General features: G+C 52.6%; 1 protein-coding gene and 1 pseudogene across 2 annotated transcripts; both read right to left on the reverse strand.

The window, feature by feature from the left end:
* Window positions 1-849: 849 nt before the first annotated feature.
* On the reverse strand, window positions 850-1,829 carry LOC311178136 (olfactory receptor 13A1-like; the record flags this gene model as incomplete). The annotated part of the gene is made up of 1 exon (XM_084244513.1): window positions 850-1,829. Exon 1 carries the CDS (start codon window positions 1,816-1,818, stop codon window positions 850-852), a length of 969 nt encoding a protein of 322 aa, XP_084100639.1. The 5' UTR covers window positions 1,819-1,829.
* An 11,494-nt stretch (window positions 1,830-13,323) lies between these two features.
* Window positions 13,324-14,291, reverse strand: LOC311178137 (olfactory receptor 13A1-like; annotated as a pseudogene). The gene has a single exon. The product of its transcript is annotated as an olfactory receptor 13A1-like (transcript).
* Between the last annotated feature and the right edge of the window lie 8,311 nt (window positions 14,292-22,602).

The raw sequence follows: 22,602 nt of genomic DNA on the forward strand, positions 1-22,602 counted from the left end.
CAGAAGAGATTGGGTGAGGTCACCCCATGTGTGCAGATGATACCTTTGTTGAGAAGGATGCTGCTTGGCCCCAGATAGCTCTGGAGAGTGTGAACCCTTTCCCAGCCAGTGGAAGTGACCCACACCCATCAGCCAATCATCTGAGGGCTCCGCACATGAGCCCATAAGAGGCCCACCCACTCCTGGTTCAACCTCAAAACGTGGTACCAGACCTGCCCCACTCTCCCCGCAGACATGCTCAAAGGAACTCCTGGGCAGGACCGTTTTTCCCCAGGGAACACCAACATAAGACCAGAATGTGAGAACACAACTCAACAGGGTCCAAGAGAAAGCTGTCCCAGACAGACAATGAATTGTCCACCGGAATACAGGCTGTGAGTCAGCCAGCCCACTGGCTGCAGGGGCACAAGGCCCGGGTGGGGCATGTTTGGGAGATGACCAGCCCCGGGGTGTATGGCCTACAAGAAATTGAGTAACAGTGGGCCACCATAAAGGACCAGTGTGGTGAGGGCAGTGGGGTGCACCACTGGAGTCCAGATGGAGCTGGGGTGCATGGGAGGTCCTGACAATGAGGACAAGATGGAGGCGGCTTATAGGGTGAAGTTCAGGGCCAGCAAGGGTGATGAGACTGCTGTTCCAGGTACAAGAGCACCTACCCACCTGGGGCCATGGGTCCCACTGAGGCTTCCTGGGTGTCCAGGTATCTTGGCTGAGCTACCATGACCAGCGCCCAAGCTATGCTGACGAGAGGGTGCTGGCCAGTCTCATGTCTACAAGCCTGGTCTCAGAGAGACCCAGGGGAGGAGGGGCAAGGGACGAATCCACCGGCAGAAGGGCTTGCACATGGCGTTAGCATCTGCAGAGGATAAGGAGTCTCCTCAGGGCCTGCTTGACCTCAGCGTTCCGCAGAGAGTAGATGAGGGGGTTCAGGGCAGGGCCCAGCATCGTGTACATTACTGCAAACACTTTACTTCTCTCGGAATCATAGCTGGAGGCCGGGCTGATGTAGGCACAGAACACGGCTGAGTAGTAGAGGGTGACCACCAGCAGGTGGGAGGAGCAGGTGGAGAAAGCTCGCCGCTTGCCCTCGGCCGAGCGGATGCGCAGGATGCTGGCGATGATGAAGCCGTAGGACCCCAGCGTGAGCATGAAGTTGATGACCCCATAGAAGGCGTCGGCCAGGACTGTCATGATGCTGTTGATGAGGGTGGGGCTGCAGGAGAGCAGGAGCAGCGGGGGGATCTCGCAGAAGAAGTGTGTGATGAGGCTGGGGCCACAGAAGTTCAGCCGCGCCATCAGCCCGGTATTTATAGAAGCATTGATGGCACAGATGGTCCAGACGGCCGTGGCCATTACCCCACACAGCCGTGGGCTCATGATGGAGCTGTAGTGCAGCGGGTGGCAGATGGCCACGTAGCGGTCATAGGCCATGACTGTGAGCAGCAGCAGCTCTGCAGATCCTGACCAGACGAGGAAGAAGAGCTGGGCCATGCACCCCTGGAAGGAGATGGTGTTCTCCGTCTCTGACACCAGGCCCACCAGCGTCTTGGGCAGCACGGACGAGGTGCAGATGACGTCCATGGAGGCCAGGTTGAACAGGAAGAAGTACATGGGGCTGCGCAGGCTGGCGCTGCAGCTGATCAGCACGACGATGATGACGTTGCCCACCAGTGCCAGGGTGTACAGGGCAAGGAAGCAGCCCAGCAGGGGCAGCCGCAGCTTGGGGTGCTCGGAGAAGCCCTGCAGGATGAACACCTCCACCTGCGTCCAGTTGTGCCCCAGGGCCCTGCCAGGAGCGGCCCCCAGGCCCGGCTCCATGGTGACCCCTGAGAGAGACACTATCAGCCTGGGCTCAGGGTAGGAGCCACGGGGCTCTAACCCACACACACCCTGACCCATGACTCCTGTAGCTGTTCCAGGATCTAGTTAGACTGCCCAGTGCCCTGGGACATCTGCTCAGACATCCTTTCCTAGCACAGTCGGTTCCGGCCATGCTCCTGCTCTGTGCCTATGGCCCTGGCTTTGGCCAGTCTGGCCCTGCTCCCTGCACCAGCCCCAGGTGAGGAGCAGTCTGCCCGCTGGGCCCTGCGGCCATCGAGTGCAGCCCTGCATGCCCTCTGCAGGCTGAGTGCATCCCTGCTCCCGAGAGTCGTTGCCCTGGCCCGGCCTCGCTGCTCCAGGTGCCCACACCCGTCTCTAGCTCCAGATCTGTCCCCAGACCCTGCCCCTACCCCTCACAGAGCCCCAAGTGCTCAACACTGGACCAAATGGTGGCCGCACCCCAGGGCAGCTGTGGTACATCCTACAGGCCCTGCCCTGCCCGATGCCCGAGTGGCCCAAGAGAGCAGGAGCTGGCCTGGCCTGACATCCCTCATCTCCCGCCATTCAGTCTCTGCAGATCTGCTGCTCGGGTTGAGACTGTCTCTGCCGTTGTCTCTGTCGCCTTCACAGGTCCCCAGGGCCAGCCGAGCTCCCAACCACGCTGGTAGCTCCCCCGCCTCCTTGGCCTCCTCTGCACGCCAAGGCCCTGTCCCCAGAGGACGCTGTGACTCCCTCCACTCCCACAGATCTCCAGGAGGGCCCAGTGACCGCCTCCAGCAGTGTGTGTGCGAGGGCAAACGCCTGAATTGCACATGTGTGGGGTCCTGGGGGCCCCCTAGGACACCAAGGGGACAGAGCCAGACTCAGAAAGGACAGAGCAGGGCTCTGCTTGTGCAGTACAGTCCCATAACAACCTCGCCCTAGACATGAGCAGTGCAGCCACACGATGGCCTCACCTCAGACAAGTGGAGTCAGAATCTGCAGGGGGCAGGCAGCGGCCGGCTCTGGCACTCCGGGGAGCTCACACACTCACACACTCAGACACACACACACACAGGGAGGGGGCGTAGGACCCATGGGGCGGAAAGATGGAGCAGCGGGGCCTGGGATCGGGCAGGGGGAGGCCCAGGGCTGGGCGGCCACCGCCTTGTGAGGGGAGCCGGCAGGAGCAGCTCTTCCCTGAGGAAGAGACAAGAACGTCAGCGACAACGATGTGTCCACGGCACAGAGCGTTGGAAGCTGCAGGGACAGCGGGAGCCGCCCCGGTCTACACCGCGTAACCGGGCTCGGGAGCCCAAGGGACAACAGCCCCAGGAGCGCGAGCGTCTGAGCGAGCGAAGGGCCCGCGGTCTCCACCGGGACGGAGCTGGGTTTCTCACACGGGACACAGAAGCCGCAGAACAGCAGCTCGAGCTCAGGGACAACGGGGCGGCGTGGGGTGAAGACAGCCTCCGGGACGCCGTCAGACGCGGAGGCCCCGGGGCCCCTGGCAAGGCCGGCAGGGACTGCCCAGTCCCTCAGTCACAAGAGGAGACCGTGGACAGCCGGACACCACTGGGGGGGACGGAGACCGACCCTCCAGCAAGGCCCAGGGGCTGCGGGCGAGGCCGGCAGGGTGGGGAGAGCGAGATGCCGTGGGTCCTGCAGGGGGAGGGGGAGCCAGGGGGTCCTGCAGGGAGGGGGAGCCTGGGGTCCTACAGAGGGAGGGGGAACGTGGGGGTCCTGCGGGGAGGGGGAGCTCTTTTGGCCAGGCTGGATGGGCAGCAGGGTCATGGAGGAAGGGGCCAGCAGGCAGGTGGCCTGGACAGGCGCTGCCGCCCTCTGTGCCCACCTGGTCTGGTCCCGGGTGACCCACCTGCAGATCCTGCCTGTTCCCGTGTGAGGTTTCACGCAGGCACCTGGGAGTCAGGACGGCCCTTCTGAAAACAGAAACACACTAAGTTTGGGGTCCTAGCCAGTGTCCAGGGCCTGCTCCCCGCTGGTCAGAGAGGTACCCGGGACCCTCTAGCAAACGTGGAGCTGACGCGAGGGACTGACAGGCCTCCTCACTGCGCAGGAGACTCGGTGTGGCAGAGCCGCCCCAACCGCCCAGCCCCGGGGGAGCTGGTCCTGGGAGTGTCTGGACACTCGGCAGCCTGTGGAGTGCGGGTGGACTCAGCATCTAGATAGGCGCCTGACTTAGGTCCAGAGCAGCCTGGCGCTGACCAGCCATCTGCCCCTTGAGGTGGCTCCCACACTCTACCCTGCCTGGGGCTGTGTCCTGTCTACATGGCGGTGCCCGGTAGTCCCCCAGTCCGGGTGGACAACTGGTGGGCTGGACACACTCTGGCCCCAGCCCTGGCTTCCCTCACGCGCCCTCACCCTCCTGCTTCTCTCTGCTCTTGTCGCCTGGCTGACACCAAGGCCCAAAGTCCACCAGGTTGTGTCCCTTACAGCTGGCAGTGCTGTTTGGGTGTGGACAGAACCCCACTGTTCGATCTCTCTGTACCACCCCCAGGCTAAGGCTCATTCTGGAGACTGATTCCCTCTGAAACAGGACACTGCACCGAGGGCAGCACAGCCACGGTCACTCACCTCCACTGGACCCCGTGGAAGGGGCTGCAGGCTCCTCCTGCAGCCTGTCCCTGTTCATGGGGCTCTCCAGCGAGCTCCGCTGCTCAAGAACCTCGGAGTCTCCAAGGCCGGGGCCAGGGTTGGGGGCGGGCCCTGGGGAGGCAATCAAAGGAGGCTCGCAGGGACCATTAGCGCGGCTCGAGGCGCGTGACCGCAGCTTCCCGCCCATCAGCGTCAGGAGACCAGATGCCAGGGCTGCGGGCCAGCCGGACCCGCGCTCCGCCGTCCCCGGGGCGCTCCTCTCCCAGCCGGGCCCCGGGACACTGTGCGCGGCTGTGCGGGCCCTGGCCCTGGGCGGACGTGCACCTCATTCATTCAGGGAAATACCGGGGAACCCCGCGGCTGCGCCCCGACATCATGAGCTGCTAAACTGTCTCCTCAAGCTGATGGTCTCGTGTGGAATCCTCTGATGTCCATGCTAAGGACAATGAGCACTTTTCTTGCCTTGGTTTTCTGACCTTTCTCCATGAAGCGTCTGTTCAAGGACGTTCCCACGGGGGCGTCTGTTCCTTGTTGAGAGGGACGAGGCCTCGAGGCTCAGGGCGGACAACCTGTGTCCACGCAGCCTGGGAGGACATGACACTTACAGGTGTGCAATTTTTGCTCCAAGTCTGCGCCTTGTTTTTTAACTTTTTAAGGTTATTTTGAAGAGTGAACTTTCTCTATTTTGATGAAGTTAATTGATGTTTTTCCTGGTATGGTTAGTGCTTTTTGAAACTTTGGAAATCTGTGCCAAACTCCAGGTGGCAAAGGTTTTCTACTCTCTTGATTTCCTGGAGTTTTTTTTTTTAAATTAAGATCTCAGTCCTAGGTTGACGTCCAAGGTCTCTCCTTGTAAGCACTGGATTGACGTGTACTTGACATTATTTGCTTTCTATCTACACACTCTCTTCAGGTTCTCTTCATTGTCGGAATTTTTATCATGATGAGTCTTTTTTTTTAAAGATGTATTTATTTATCTATACAAGCACTGGGTACAGTCAGAAGCGCGGGAGGGTGAGAGAATTCACCAGAGCCAGAGCGGGGAGCAGAGCAGGCAGAAGGACCGAGGTACACTGCTGAGGGGAGCAGCGGGTGGCAGGAGAGGTCTGCGCGCCATTTGGGACCCTCGCTGGTGGCCGGGGATAAACTGGCCTGCAGAGGCTGTGGACAGCTTTGCAGCCCAGCGCTCAGCCCCTGCGCCACTAGGAGAGGCCCGTGATGAGTCTTTTTATTTAAAGATTTTATTTATATGTGCATACAAGAGCTGGGGTACAGGCCAGAGGTAAAGAGGGGGAGTTGAGAGGACTCACCAGATAGAGTGGGGAGCAGAACAGGCAGATTCAGTGAAATCCATTACTGAGGGGCCAGCGATGGGGAGAGGAGAGGTCTGCTGCGCCCTGTGGGTCACTCCCTGGCCAGGGAAGGACTCAGGCCACAGTGCTGGAAAGAGCTTGATGGTGCTGAGACTCAACCCCTGCGCCCCAGGGAGGCCCATGATGAGTCCTGATGGGATGTTCATCTGAGTTTTGTTGCTGTGGTTGTAGAGATTCTTTCAACTAGGACATTTAAATCATTACTTTTCATCCCTCCATTTCTGGAGACACAATTACATACATGTTAGATACCTGGATATTTCCACAAGGGTCACAGAAGATGTTTATTGTTTCAGGCTATTCTTATACTTCAGCATAATCGTAAGTAGATCCTGGTGCCACGTCTTCAATTCACTAAACTCTTCCTCAATCTTTTGTTGTTCCTTCAGTGAATATTTCATTCAGATATTACATTTTTCATGTCAAGAAGATCTTTTTGGTACTTTATTAAATCTTTGATTCTTCTGGTATGCACACGTCTTCCTTTAGCACAAGGGACTTACATGCAACAGGTGTCCTGTGTCATCGCTCACCGACTTCTCCCCTGGGAGCTCTGTCACCCACCACAGCGTTTCCTGCGTCCAGCCCTGGGCTGGTGACGCTGCTCGGGCTCTGGAGAGACGGCTTAGGCTGCTTGGCGCCCACTGCTGTGGCCTCAATGTGCGCGACTCTTCCGAAGGGGATCATGGACTTGCCGACTTGAGTGTCTGGTTCACGGTTATTTCAACAGCTTTCAAGGGTGTCTGGCAAAGTCTTTCTTGTGTTGCTTACTTCACCTCACGTCTATGTGGAGCCCTTCTGGGTTCTCTACTTAATGTGTGGAAGTTCCCATAAACCATAAGATGGACACACAAGGCACAGACAAGGAGACAGAGGAAGCCCTGAGACAGGCCAGCAGCTCTGGCCTCCAGGGCAGCAAACCACACCAACAGTGGAGTGGGATTAAGTCAACACATCATTTCCCCCTAACATAAGGAGCTCACTTTCGCTTTGGAACCTTAGGAGATAGTTGTAAAAATGACTAATTTCTACATTGTTTACATTCCTTTTCAAGGCAGGATTTGGAAATTTTCCCAAATATCCTTTCAATTATCAACCCCACTGGCCAGGCTGATTATCTGCATCAGCAGCCCAGAGGGCTCATGTATTTACATAACATTCAGTTTAGCATTGCTATATCAGAAAAGTGAAATAATCTAAATCCCCATCAATAAATACATATTTAAATTAAGTTGCATTACAAAATTAGGAACTATACAAGTCTATGAATGTTGATATAAGCAACTCCCCAACATTTATTTAAGGAAGCCCAATAGAGACTCCCCCAAAACACGAGAACAGAGTGGATTGGGTGGTCTCTCCCCATCCTGCACTGAGAGGAAAATGAAACCAACATAACAAAGGACGAGTAAAGGTTTGGGGGCAGAGATAGACACTCCCTGGGGCTGTTTCTGGGACTGCAGTGCTGAGGGTGGGCAGTGAGGAGGTACAGGAAGTCGTACGCAGAGGCCAGGTACTTTCTCAGGTCCTGCTGACCACTGAGGATGGTCGGAGAGTCATTGAGAGGGAAACACACAGAAGGACATGGCTGTGCGCAGGACTGTTAGGGCAGGTGGGTCTCTTCTGTGTGGGCTTGTCTCAGGGGTTGGTGATTGGGGTAGGGGCCTCCCCTACCCTGGAGCCGCAGCAGAGGGACACCCAGTGCTGGTGCTGCGGTGCTACACCAGCCCCACTCGGACTGGTGGTGGGAGAGTGGGTGGGAGAACCCTCTCGCCACTGCCTGCAAACAGAGCTGTGAGCATCAATGACCTGGCAGCTCCACATGCCCCACCCCCGGCGGGCATCGCTGAGAGTCAGGAAACAGCCCACCCCAGGTGCCACTCCCAGCAACAAAAGCCCATCTGCTTCTGGCTGCTCCTGCTGCTAGTGTTACCCTGGACCCAGTGACCATACTTTGTGGAAATACCCACCAGCGGCATTGGGCAGCACAAGGACACTGGGCATAAATCAGGGTCCTTGAGTCACTAAGCTGAACTTTCTTTAGAGAAAGAGTAGAGGAGGCAGAGCTGACCATTGCCCTGAGCTGCCCTCCCTCCCCTTCAGGACTGAGAATGAGCACGAGCCCAGTTTTCCCTTTTTTCCGTGCCACCTGCTACCAAGGTAAACAAAGAGTAGGAACAAAGAAACTAAAGGGCAAAAAGGGCAATAAGGCAGTATCCTCCTTAGGAAGCAAAAACACCTGAATGCAAGATAGAAAGGCAGAAGGAGAACACAAGTCCAGACACAGCGACCAGGGGCCAAGAAATAGAGAACCTGAGAAGCAATTAGCAATGTTTTCGTACTACATGAGGTACAGGGAAGACAGTCCGGAACTGAATAGGAAGGCACAGGGTCACAGAGGGAACAGAGGTGGACCAGGCAGTCCAGGAATCAGGAGCTCACAGTACAAGGACAAGGGGCCCCACACAAACAGGGAGCATACACCTTTTCTTCAAGTGCACAGGGAACATTTTTCACGGCAGACCCCAATGTGGGGATACAAGTCAACTGTCAATAAAACCACTGAGACTTAAATTATACCTGGTGCCTTATCTGACCACGATGCCATAAAACTGAAAATCAGCCTTTAAAAAATTATACAAAAAGTTATTAATACTTTGAGATTTAAATTATGCTGCTTAGAAAGAAAAAGAAAAATACCGGATGGTCTCACTCATAGCAGGAATCTAGAAAACTTAAATAAGGGACCAGGAAAAAGAACAACTATAAGAAAGAAAATATCAAAATCAACGAACAACTATGAACCAGAGACACTCTGTGGCGGGTGGGGGACGGGGAAAGGAGGGTTGGGGTCAAAATAAAGAGGTTGTAATTATATGGGTAATATAAAAAATAAAAGTTAAATAAAATTTGAAAAAAAAATAAAATTGTTAAATCAGAAATATAAATAAATAAATAAATGATGCTGCTTAAAAGCAATTGAATATGAGGAAATAAAAGCAGAACATTGGAAATACCAGAAACAAATAAAAATGTTGATACAATTACTAGAATTTGTGGGGTGTAGCAAAAGTGCAGAACATAATTGCAATAACCCCCTATTATAATAAAAAGTAAGAAGTGGGCTTCTCCAGTGGCACAGCGGTTGAGCGCTGGCCTCTGTGGCACCAGTCAATCCCTGGCTGCTCCCCGGCCACTGGGGGAGGGTCCCACACGGCGCGCAGACCTCTCCTGCCGCCCGCTGCTCCCCTCAGCAGTGTACTTCGTCCTTCTGCCTGTTCTGCTCCCCGCTCTGGCTCTGGTGAGTTCTCTCACCCTCCTGCGCTTCTGATTGTACCTAGTGCTTGTATAAATAAAATAAATCTTTAAAAAAAAAAGTAAGAGGTATCCCAAATAAACAACCTGATATCACACCTAAAGTGACTTGGAAACGTGGAACAAGAAAGACCTAAAGTTGGTAGTGTAAGGAAATTACAAAAACAAGAGTAGAAATAAATGAAATAGAGATCACAAAGACGACACCAAAAAAATCAATACAACTAAGTTGGTTCTTTGAGGAGACAAACAAAAAGATAACCCACTATCTAGGCTAACAATAAAGAAAAAGGAGAGAAAAACTTAATGAACTGAATTACAAATGATAGAGGAGAAATCGCTACAGTTAATAGAAAAATACATATGGTTATAAGAAAGTACTATGAAAACTATATGCTAATAAATTAAATAACCTCAAAGTAACAAATTTCTAGATCAACATAATCTACCAAGACTACCCACAGGAAGAACAGGTGCCTGGAGAAAACCTACCACAAGCATGGAAACTGAAACAGCAGTGAAAATTTTTCTGAGAAATGAAAGTCTAGGACCAGATGGTTTTAAAAATAAATTTTATCAAGCTTTCAAACAAAACCTAATGATTAACTTCCTTGAATTGTTTTCAAAAATACAAGAAGAAGGACTCCTCCTTACTTTTAAGATACCGACATGACCTTAATACCAAAATCAGAAAAAACACAAGGAAATTATGGGCCTTCACCTTGATAAAGATCAATACAAAAATTTTCAAGAAAATACTAGCACATTGAATTCAACAGCGTATCACAAGAATTATACACCAGGGTCAAGTGGGACTCATCCCAGGTATGCAAGATGGTTTAATATACATAAACTAATTAATGTAATACACCATATCAACTAAAGTAAAGATAAAAGTCATAAGATTAACAGGAACAGATGCAGAGAGGGCATTTGATTAAATACCCATTTCTGATAAAAACTCTAAACAAGATGGAAAAAGGAACCCGCCTCAACATAATAAAGGCCATAGAACACAAATCCACGTCTCTACAATAGCCAATGGTGAAAGACTGAAAGCCTTCCCCAAGATCCAGCACGAGACAAGGACTGTTACCCACTGTCACCACTTCTATTTGACTTAGAGTTTTTGGCTGGAGCTATCAGACAAACACAAAAACAGAGGGAACTAGATAGGAAAGAAAAAATGAACACATCACTATTTGCAGATGAAATGATGACACATATAAAAATCCTAAAGAGTCCATCAAAAGGTCATTAGAAACACTGTATAAATACAGCAAAGTTACAGATTAAAAAATCAACACACAAAAATTCATAATTTCTTAATATACATTGACCTAGAAACAACAGAAATTAAGATAATAGCTCCACATATGATTGCTTCAAAAAGAGTTAAATACCTTGTAATCAACCTAACTAAGGAGGTAAAACTAAGGATGTCCACAAGAACATCTACAAGGTGTCATGAAAGGACTAGATTTATACTTACATGTATAAAGTAACAGGCATCGGGACCTACAGAAATGAAACACATTTGCCAATAAGAAAACAAAGGAAATGGGAGGGAGCAATGTTATTCTGGGCTAATGAATTTATTCCAGATGTTAACTCAAATTCACAAAAGCAAATACAATATTCACATGAAAAATAAGGTGGCCAAAATAGCAAGAGTTAAAGATATTTCCCCCATCCTCTCGAACCCTCATTTAGGGATATAAAATTATATAAGTTAACAATTATAAATTCTTGGGATTCCAACACTTATGGAAGTGTTATATATATATACATATTACAATCACATATATATAAAACCTATACATATAACATAAAACAGGGGAGAGAACTAGAGCTACTAGAGAATGCCTCAGTAACTTACTAAAGTTAATTTAGCACAAATAAGAAGCTGATTCTCATCATTATAAAGTATATGGAAAGCCCTAAAGCAACTACAAAGGAAATAATTCAATACAGTTGAAAAACTCTAAAGAAATTAAAATTATACATTTAAAATATCCAGTTAATAAAACTGGAAGAATAGAAGAAAATAAAAACATGGGAAATATACAACACAGAAATTAATATTGAAGACATAAATTCCACTGTATCAATGTTAGCATTAAATGTCAATGGAGTAAACAAATTCAATCTAAGGTAATTTCTACCTGAGTTTGAAAATCAAGGTGCAACAATACGCTGTCTTCAAGACACACGTAAATCAAAGATGCAGATTAAAATAACATAGATGGAAAAATATAAACTATGTAAAGAGCAACCAAAAAAAGCTGGAACAGCTATACTAACAGCAGACATAGTTGACTATAAAACAAGTATTATCAATAAAGATATAATGGAACAGGGGCCACCCTGGTGGCTCAGGGGTTAAGTCTCAGCACTATCAAGCTATTGCCAGCCACTGAGGCATGAATTGGATCCCCAGCCAGGGAGCTGACTCACTTATGGAGCAGCAGACCTCTCCTGTCACACCCACTGCTACCCTCAGCAGAGTATTTCAGTAAATCTGCCTATTTGTTCCTCACTCTGTCTCTGGTGAATCCTCTCACCTCCACAACCTGCACCCCTGACCTAGACTCCAGTTCTTGTATATATAAATAAATAATATTAATCTTTAAATAAAAAGATATAAAGAAAAATATTGTAACAATAAGTGTCAAACCACCAGGAAAACATATCAATTATAAATATATATGCAACCAATAACACACACCAAAATACAGAGAGCAAAAATTGACAAAATAAAGGAAAATGGAAAATTCAATAAAAAACATTGTAAATCAATGTCTCACATAAAATAGATAAAAAACTAAACAGTAGACATACAATATTTTTATTAATTTCACAAAAATTGCTTGAATGGGTTTGTCTCTGGTTAGGAGCCTTTCCCAGTGAAGACAAAGAGTCTATGAAGCTCAAGCTTGAGTAACCAACCATGGAATGGGGTGGTTTGGGGTAGAAAGAAGGGGACAACCGGGACCTGGAAGAGCATGGGGACCTGAGGCACCTCCCTCTGGCTTTTGTATCACCTGTGGTTTGGAGTAAGACACTCCCCTCATGAAGGCCTGGCTGTAACTTCCTGCCCTTTGGCAGGTGGAGAAGAAAAGGCTGCAACTGAAGAACGAGGCCTGGGAGCATCACAGGATGTGTAAGAAACTGCAGAACAGAAGGGCTGGGACTCAGCGGGGGTGTGTCTGTCACTTGTTCCTTGAGAAGCTCTGTCTTCCTATGGTTTCCCCACCACACCCAGAGCTCCAGGAGCAGGACTGCTGCCTCTTCATGGTGCATCTCAGAGCCCTCGGATACTGCGTGCCCACATTTGACACTCCTGACAGTGGATCGGACAACTTAGTGATGAGCACCCAGTTCATCAGAAGAGATTGGGTGTGGTCACCCCACGTGTCCAGATGATACCTTTGTTGGGAAGGATGCTGCTTGGCCCCAGATAGCACTGGACAGTGTGTACCCTTTCCCGGCCAGTGGAAGTGACCCACACCCATCAGCCAGTTATCCAAGGGCTCCACACATGAGCCCATCAGAGGCCCACCCACTCCTGGTTCAACCTCAAAATGTGGTACCAGACCCGCCCCACTCTCCCCGCAGACATGCTCAAAGGAACTTCTGGGCAGGACTGTTTTTCCCCAGGGAACACCAACATAAGACCAGAATGTGAGAACACAACTCAACAGGGTCCAAGAGAAAGCTGTCCCAGACAGACAATGAATCGTCCACTGGGATAAAGGCTGCAAGCCCATCAGCCCACTGGCTGTGAGGGCACAAGGCCCAGTGGGGCATGTTTGGGAGATGACCAGCCCTGGGGTGTGTGGCCTACAAGAAATTGAGAAACAGTGGGCCACCATAAAGGACCAGTGTGGTAGCAGCAATAGGGTGTACCATGGGGGTGCAGATGGAGCTGGGGTGCATGGGAGGTCCTAGTGCTGAGAAGATGGAAGGACCCATAGGGTGAAGTTCAAGGGCCAGCAAGGTTGATGACTGCTGTCCCAGGTACAAGAGCACCTACCCACCTGGGGCAATGGGTCCCACTGAGGCTTCCTGGGTGTCCAGGTGTCCTGGCTCAGCTAGCATGGCCTGCACCCAAGCTAGGCTGGAGAGAGGGTGCTGGCCAGTCTCAATCTATAAGCCTGGTCTCAGGGAGACCCGGGGTGGGAGGGATATCCACCAGCAGAAGGGCTTACACATGGCCTTAGCGTTTGCAGAGGATAAGGAGTCTCCTCAGGGCCTGCTTGACCTCAGCGTTCCGCAGAGAGTAGATGAGGGGGTTCAGGGCAGGGCCCAGCATCGTGTACATTACTGAGAACACTTTACTTCTCTCGGAATCACAGCTGGAGGCCGGGCTGATGTAAGCACAGAACACGGCTGAGTAGTAGAAGGAGACCACCAGCAGGTGGGAGGAGCAGGTGGAGAAAGCTCGCCGCTTGCCCTCGGCCGAGCGGATGGGCAGGATGCTGGCGATGATGAAGCCGTAGGACCCCAGCGTGAGCAGGAAGTTGATGACCCCATAGAAGGCGTCGGCCAGGACTGTCATGATGCTGTTGATGAGGGTGGGGCTGCAGGAGAGCAGGAGCAGCGGGGGGATCTCGCAGAAGAAGTGTGTGATGAGGCTGGGGCCACAGAAGTTCAGCCGCGCCATCAGCCCGGTATTTATAGAAGCATTGATGGCACAGATGGTCCAGACGGCCGTGGCCATTACCCCACACAGCCGTGGGCTCATGATGGAGCTGTAGTGCAGCGGGTGGCAGATGGCCACGTAGCGGTCATAGGCCATGACCGTGAGCAGCAGCAGCTCTCCAGATAGGGACCAGAGGAGGAAGAAGAGCTGGGCCATGCACCCCTGGAAGGAGATGGTGTTCTCCGTCTCCGACACCAGGCCCACCAGCGTCTTGGGCAGCATGGACGAGGTGCACATGACGTCCATGGAGGCCAGGTTGAACAGGAAGAAGTACATGGGGCTGCGCAGGCTGGCGCTGCAGCTGATCAGCACAAGAATGATGGTGTTGCCCGCCAGCGCCAGGGTGTACAGGGCCAGGAAGCAGCCCAGCAGGGGCAGCCGCAGTTGGGGTGCTCGGAGAAGCCCTACAGGATGAACACCTCCACCTGTGTCCAGTTGTGCCCCAGGAACCTGCTGGGAGAGGCCCCCAGGCCCAACTCCATGACGCCCCCTGAGAGAGACACACAGTCAGCCTGGGCTCAGGGTCAGAGCTGCGGCCCCTCACCCACACACACCCTGACCCATGACCCCTGCAGCTGCTCCAGGATCTACTTAGACCACTCCGTGCCCTGGGACATCTGCTTAGAAATCCCTGCCCAGCACAGCGGGCTCCAAGCGTGCTCCTGCTCCCTGCCCCAGGTGAGGAGCAGTCTGCCCCCCGGGGCCCTGCGGCCATCCCTGTGTGGCCCTGCATGCCCTCTGTGGGCTGAGCGCATCCCTGCTCACGAAGGTCATGTCGTCGTGGGCTCAGCCCCTCTGTTCCAGGTGCACACGCCTGTCTCTAGCTCCAGAGCTGCCCTCAGACACCCGCCCCAACCCCTCATTGAGCCCCAAGTGCTCAACACCAGACCAAATGGTGGCCGCGCCCCAGGGCAGCTGTGGTACATCCTAAAAGCCCCGCCCTGCATGATGCCCAAATAGCATGAGGGAGCAGGAGTTGGCCTGGCCCGACACCCCTCAGCTCCTGCCATCCAGGCTCTGCAGATCTGCTGCTCGATGTCGAGACTGTGTCTGCTGTCTCCGTTGCCTCCACGGGTCCTCAGGGCAGCCGAGCTCCCAACCACACTGGTAGATCCCCCACCCCCTCGGCCTCCTCTGCACGCCGCGACTCCCTCCACTCCCACAGATCTCCATGGAGGCCCCAGTGACTGCCTCCAGCAGTGTGTGTGTGCGAGGGTGAGCCTGATTTACGCACATGTGTGGTGCCTGGGGACCCCCAAGGACACCAACAGGGCAGAGCTGGACTCAGAAAGGACAGGGCAGGGTAGGGCCCCGTAACAGCTCTGCCCTGGACATGAGTGGTGTAGCCACATGATGGCCTCACCTCGGACAGGTGGAGTCAAAATCCCCAGGGGGCGGGCAGCGGCCGGCTTTGGTGCTCCGGGGAGCGCGCGCGCACACACACACACACACACACACACAGAGGGAGGGGTCCAGGACCCAAGAGGTGGAAAGGACAGAGCAGCGGGGCCTGGGATCGGGCAGGGGGAGGCCCCGGGCTGGGCGGCCACCCCCTTGTGAGGGGAGCCGACAGGGGCAGCTCTTCCCTGAGGAAGAGACAAGAACATCAGCGACAACGATGTGTCCACGGCACAGAGCGTTGGAGGCTGCAGGGACAGCGGGAGCCGCCCCGGTCTACACCGCGTGACCGGGCTCGGGAGCCCGAGGGGCACCAGCCCCGGGAGCGCGCGTGTCTGAGCGAGCGAAGGGCCCGCGGTCTCCACCGGGACGGAGCTGGGTTTCTCACACGGGACACAGAAGCCGAAGAACAGCAGCTCGAGCTCAGGGACAACGGGGCGGCGTGGGGTGAAGACAGCCTCCGGGACGCCGTCAGACGCGGAGGCCCCGGGGCCCCTGGCAAGGCCGGCAGGGACTGCCCAGTCCCTCAGTCACAAGAGGAGACCGTGGACAGCTGGACTCCATGGTGTGGGGGGGGGGGGCAGCAGAGACAGACCCCATCAGCAAGGCCCAAGGGCGGGGCGGGGCTGGCAGGGTGGGGAGATCGAGACTCTGGGCAGTGGAGGTGCTGCAGGGGGAGGGGGAGCTCTTTTGGTCAGGCTCGATGGGCAGCAGGGTCATGGAGGAAGGGGTCAGCGGGAAGGCGGCCTGGACAGGCGCTGTCAACCCTCCATCCCCACCTGGTCTGGTCCCGGGTGACCCACCTGCAGATCCTGCCTGTTCCCGTGCGAGGTTTCCCGCAGGCACCTGGGAGTGAGGACGGCCCTTCTGAAAAAGGAAACACTATGGTCATGGTCCTGGGGAGTGTCCGGGGCCTGCTCCCTGTTGGTGGAAGAGGTGACTCTGGGACCCTCTAGAGAACGTGGAGCTGACCCCAAGGGACTGACGAGTCTCCTCCCCGTGTAGGCGACTCAGTGTGGTGGAGCCGCTCCGGCCCTGAGGGAGCTGGTGCTGGGCAAGGTCTGGGCACTTGGCAGCCCCGTGGAATGTGGGTGGACTCAGCATCTGGAAGAGGCGCCTGTTAGGTCCAAAGCAGCCAGATGCTGACCAGGCTGCTGCCCTCCTGAGGGCAGCTCCCACACTCTGGGCTTTCTGGGGATGTGTCCTGTCTGCATGAAGGTGCCCAGCAGCCCTGGGGCTGGGCAACACCTGGAAGAACAGGACAGCCTCTGGTCCAGCCTCCGTCTCTCTTACTAGCCCGCGCCTCTCTGCTCGTCTCCTGGCTGACGCCAAGGCCCTATGTCCACCAGGCTGGGTCTCTTACTGCCTGCAGTGATGTTCGGGTGTGGCCAGAACCCCAACTGCTCGATCTCTCTGTTCCACTCCCAGTCTGAGGTTCGTTCCAGAGATTCCAATTCCCTCTGAAGCAGGTTCTGCTCCCCAGGACCAGGGGCAGCGCAGCCACACTCTCTCACCTCCACTGGGCCCAGCCAAGGGGCCTCTCCATGTCCACTGCACTCTGGCGCGAGCTCCGCTGCTCATGAAACCTCTGAGTCTCCAAGGCCGGGGCCAGGAGCCGGGGCGGGCCCTGGGGAGGCTTCGGAGGAGGCTCTCAGGGACCATTAGCGCAGCTCGAGGCGCGTGACCGCAGCTTCCCGCCCATCAGCGTCCGGAGACCAGACGCCAGGGCTGCGGGCCAGCCGGGCCCCCCCCCCCCCCCGCCGTCCCCGGGGCGCTTGTCTCCCTGCCGGGCCGGTGGGCGCTGCTTTGCTCACGCCCATGCCCAGGCTCTGCCCTCGCAGTGACCGACGTGCCTGAGATGCACATGTCCCCGTCTCTGCGCCGCTGAGGGGCGGGCACCCAAGTGGGGGGGACCCAGAGATGGCTGCGGTGTCTTCGGCTGCACTGGGCCTCGCGTTTGGCTCTACTTCGGGAACTCGGTAGAAGATCCCACAGGGTTTCTCCTGCGGGGTGTCGCCTAAGTCCACGGCGACTACCCAGGGCGCTTGTTTCACGACTGTGCACCCTGCCCAAGACCCTCCTACTGGTGGGGGTTCAATCACCTTTTTGGGCCGTCATGAACCTGAACGTTCACAGATTAAATTATGATCATCATTTGCCCCCCAGGAAGCAGCATCCTGGTCCCCTGGGAGCTCAGCCAGCCAAGGGGTCCCCTGCGCCACTGGGGTCTGCTTGGGAGGTGACCTGCTCTTGGTCCCAGACTCTGGGCTGCCACCTCCCAGCGCCCCTCCTGCCACACCTCCAAACCCTTCTCCTGCCCTGTGGTGTGGCTCCTGCCGGGCCCGGGACTCTGGCCGCGGCTGTGCGGGCCCTGGCACTGGGCAGAAGTGCACCTCATTCATTCAGGGAAATACCGGGGAACCCCGTGGCTGCGCCCCGACATCATGAGCTGCTAAACTGTCTCTTCAAGCTGATGGTCTTGTGTCGGAATCCTCTGATGTCCATGCTAAGGACAATGAGCACTTTTCTTGCCTTGGTTTTCTGACCTTTCTCCATGAAGTGTCTGTTCAAGGACGTTCCCACGGGGGCATCTGTTCCTTGTTGAGAGGGACGAGGCCTCGAGGCTCAGGGTGGACAACCTGTGTCCACGCAGCCTGGGAGGAAAAGACACTTACAGGTGTACGTTTTTGCTCCAAGTCTGCGCCTTGTTTTTCAACTTTTTAAGGTTATTTTGAAGAGTGAACTTTCTCTATTTGATGAAGCTAATTGATGTTTTTCCTGGTATGGTTAGTGCTTTTTGAAACTTAGGAAATCTGTGCCAAACTCCAGGTGGCAAAGGTTTTCTACTCTCTTGATTTCCTGGAGTTTTTTTAAAAATTAAGATCTCAGTCCTAGGTTTCTGTCCAAGGTCTCTCCTTGTAAGCACTGGATTGAGGTGTAATTGACATTATTTACATTCTTTCTGCACTCCACTCAGATTCTCTTTATTATCACAATGACTTTTTTAAGATTTTATTTAATTATGCACACAAAATCTGGGTGAGGGCCAGAAATGCGGGGGTGAGAAGACTCACTGGAGACAGAGTGGGGAGCAGAACAGGTGGATCCAGTGAAATCCACTGTTGAAGGGCCAGTGGGACAGAAGGGGTCCTGCTGCACCCTGTGGGTCACTCCCTGTCCAGTGATGGACTCAGGCCACAGTTCTGGAGAGAACTTTATGGTGCTGAGACTCAACCCCTGCGCCCCAGGGAGGCCCATGATGAGTCCTGATGGGATGTTCTTCTGAGTTTTGCTGCTGCAGTTGTGGAGATTCTTTCAACTAAAACATTTAAATCATTACTTTTCATCCCATTTTTTTACTCCCTCCATTTCTGGAGACACAATTACATATACATTAGATACCTGGATGTTTCCACAAGGGTCACAGAAGATGTTCATTGTTTCAGGCTATTCTTCAGGCTTATACTTGAGTGTAATCCTCAGTAGATCCTGGTGCCACATGTTCAATTCACTAACCTTTTCTTCAAATCTTTTGTTGTTCCTTCAGTGAATTTTTCATTTCAGATATTATATTTTTCACCTCTAGAAGATCTTTTTGGTACTTTATTAAATCTTTGATTCTTCTACTATGCACACATCTTCCTTTAGCACAAGGGACTTACGTGCCACAGGTGTCCTGTGTCATCGCTCACCGACTTCTACCCTGGGAGCTCCCTCTGTCGCCCGCTGCAGCATTTCCTGCGTCCTGCCCTGGGCTGGTGACGCTGCACGGGCTCCGGAGAGATGGTTTGGGCTGCTCCACACCCACTGCTGTGGCCTACTCAATGTGCGCGACTCTTCCGAAGGGGATCATGGACTTGCCAACTTGAGTGTCTGGTTCACGGTTATTTCAACAGCTTTCAAGGGTGTCTGGCAAAGTCTTTCTTGTGTTGGTAATTTCACCTCACATCTATGTGCAGCCCTTCTGGGTTCTGTACTTAATGTGTGGAAGTCCCCATAAAGTGCCCCATAAGATGGGCACACACCGCACAGACACAGAGACAGAGGAAGCCCTGAGACAGGCCAGCAGCTCTGGCCTCCAGGGCAGCAAACCACACCAACACTGGAGTAAGGAGCTCACTTTCGCTTTGGAACCTTAGGGGGCGGCTTGTGAAAATGACTAATTTCTGCATTGTTTACGTTCCTTTTCAAGGCAGGATTTGGAAATTTTCCCAAATAGCCTTTCAATTATCAACCCCTCTGGCCAGGCTGATTATCTGCATCAGCAGCCCAGAGGGCTCACGTATTTACATAACATTCAGTTTAGCATTGCTATATCAGAAAAGTGAAATAATCTAAATCCCCATCAATAAATACATGTTTAAATTAAGTTGCATTACAAAATTCGGAACTATACAGGTCTATGAATGTTGATACAAGCAACTCCCCAACATACATTTAAGGAAGCCCAATAGAGACTCCCCCAAAACACGAGAACAGAATGGGTTGGGTGGTCTCTCCCCATCCTGCACTGAGAGAAAAATGAAACCAACAGAACTAATGAAGGCTGAGTGAAGGGTTCGGGTCAGAGACAGACACTCCCTGGGGCCGGTTCTGGGGCTGCGGTGCTGTGGGATGCATCTCACTAGGAGATATAGGAGGTTGCAGGCAGAGGCGGGGCACTGTCGGATCCTGCTGACCACTGAAGATGGTCAGAGGGCCCTTTGGAGAGCAAGCGACAGAGCGGGACATACCTGTGCCCAGGACCTTGGGGGCAGCTGGGTCTCTGCCATGTGGGCTTGTCTCGGGGTGGTGATTGGGGAAGGGGCCTCCCCTCACCCTGGAGCCGCAGCAAAGGCACACCCAGTGCTGGTGCTGTGGAGCTACACCGGCTCCACTGGGAGTGGGGCTAGGAGAGAGGGTGGGAGAACCCTCTCACCACTCCCTGCAAACAGACCTGCGTGAGCATCAATGACCTGGCAGCCCCACACCCTCAATAGGCATCATTGAGTCAGGAAACAGCCCACCCCAGGCACCACTCCCAGCAACGAAAGCCCATCTGCATCTGGCTGCTCCTGCTGCTAGTGTTACCCCGGGCCCAGTGACCAAGCTTTGTGGGAACATCCCCTGCAGCATTGGGGAGTGTGAGGACACAGGGCAGGAATTCAGGGTCCCTGAGTCACTGAACTGAGATTTCTTCAGAGAAAGAGGAGGAGTCAGAGGTGACCTTTTGCCCTGAGATGCCCTCCCTCCTTGCCAAGATTTGAACCCAGTTCTCCCTTTTCTCCACTCCACCTGCTACCAAGGTAAGTGAAGAGGAAGAACAAACAAACTAAAGGAAAGGAAAAGGAAATAAGGCATCATCACTCTTAGGAAGCAAAAACACCTGAATGCAAGATAGAAAGGCAGAAGGAGAACACAAGTCCAGACACAGCGACCAGAGGTGAAGAAATAGATAACCTGAGAGGCAAAAAGCAACATTTTAATACTAAATGAGGTACAGAGAGGACAGTCAAAATCAGAAAGGCAGGTAATGGAGTCTAGAGACAAGCTTCGGCAATAAAGAACATAAATTGTACTGAATGAAATAAGGAAAATATGGAAAGCATTTTAAGTAGAACTGAGCTGGTAGAAGAGAATTTCAGAAACAGAAGATGCAAATATTCAAATCACCCGGCTAGAAGAAGAAACAGAAAGATTAAGTTAAAAATGAAAAAAAAAAAAATGCTGCAAGAGATGTCAGCCTCAATTAGAAGAAGAAATATTCAAGTAAAGAGTACTCCAGAAGATGACAAGAGAGAAGGGAAGAGAGGTGATATTCAAAGAGTAACTGAGAACTTTCCCAACTTAAGCAAAGAAACAACAATGGGTGCCCAGGTAGCAGAAATAACACCTAAACTTCCAAATGTAAAGTGCCCTTTCGGCAATGCATCAGTGCTATGTTACTAAAAGTCAGGGACAGAAAAATGATACAGATTGCTAGAGAAAAAAAGAAAGTAACACACAGAGGTTCTGCATAGGGCCTCATCAGATATCTCTGCAGCCACCATTCAGGCTGATGTGGACTAAAAGAAAAATCTGTCATGCAAAATCACTATCTAACATGAAGGCGAAGCAGAGACTGCCACATCCCATCTAAAGAAAGCTGATGAGAGGGCCTCCCCGGTGGCGCAGCGGTTGAGCGCTGGGTTGCGAAGCTGCCCGCGGCTGGGTTGCGAAGCTGCCCGCGGCCTTTGCGGCGCCGGTTCGATCCCCGGCTGCTCCCCGGCCACCAGAGGAGGGTCCCACATGGCGCGCAGACCTCTCCTGCCGCCCGCTGCTCCCCTCAGCAGTGTACTTCGGTCCTTCTGCCTGCTCTGCTCCCCGCTCTGGCTCTGGTGAATTCTCTCACCCTCCCGCGCTTCTGACTGTACCCAGTGCATGTATAAACAAAAACAAACAAACAAACAAACAAATAAATAAATAAAACATGCCTCTATTAAAAAAAAAAAAGAAAAGAAAGCTGATGAGGCCTATCACCACAGAAGCTGCCCTAAGAAGCACTGAGAGGACTCTGCAAGAAAGAAAGACAAAATCTGAGCAGACAACACCAGGCACGCATCATCAGGAACAACAGGCGACAGCGACACCATGACACCCAGAAGAAAAGTCTAGAAGCTGTACGGTTAGATGAGATTGAGTCCACTCCAGCTCAAAGGCAGTGATATAACACTTACAGTAGCCACCAGGAAAAAATTTAGAATTCAGAGACACAGGGAAAGAAACAGAGCTGCCAGTGAAAGCCACCCAAATGAAAATGAGAGAAAAACCTGATAACAAAACAACAGAAAGAGAAAACAATGAAAAATCAAAAGCCAGAATAACAGTAACTAAGCCTCATGTATCATGTCACTCTAAGTCTGAATTCAGCACTTAAAAGGCAAGATTGCCAAATTGGGTCCAAAAATATCAGCCATCTACATTTACTTACAAGATACTCTTTTAAACCTAAAAACAAACACAAGTTTAAAATGAAAGGCTGCTTGGGCTTCCCTGGTGGCGCAGCGGTTGAGCGCTGGGTTGCGAAGCTGCCCGCGGCCTCTGCGGCGCCGGTTCAATCCCTGGCTGCTCCCCGGCCCCGGAGGAGGGTCCCACATGGCACGCAGACCTCTCTTGCCGCCCGCTGCTCCCCTCAGCAGTGTACTTCGGTCCTTCTGCCTCTGCTCCCTGCTCTGGCTCTGGTGAATTCTCTCACCCTCCCGCGCTTCTGACTGTACCCAGTGCATGTATAAACAAAACAAACAAACAAATAAATAAATAAAACATGCCTCTATTTAAAAAAAAAAATTAAGGAAAAAAAATAAAATGAAAGGCTGGAGCAAGATCCTTCAAGCCAGTAAATCAGGAACTACTGCTCTCATTTCAGGTCATTAGACC

Source organism: Talpa europaea (genome assembly GCF_964194135.1).
Source record: "Talpa europaea genome assembly, chromosome: 10".
Taxonomy (NCBI): Eukaryota; Metazoa; Chordata; class Mammalia; order Eulipotyphla; family Talpidae; genus Talpa; species Talpa europaea.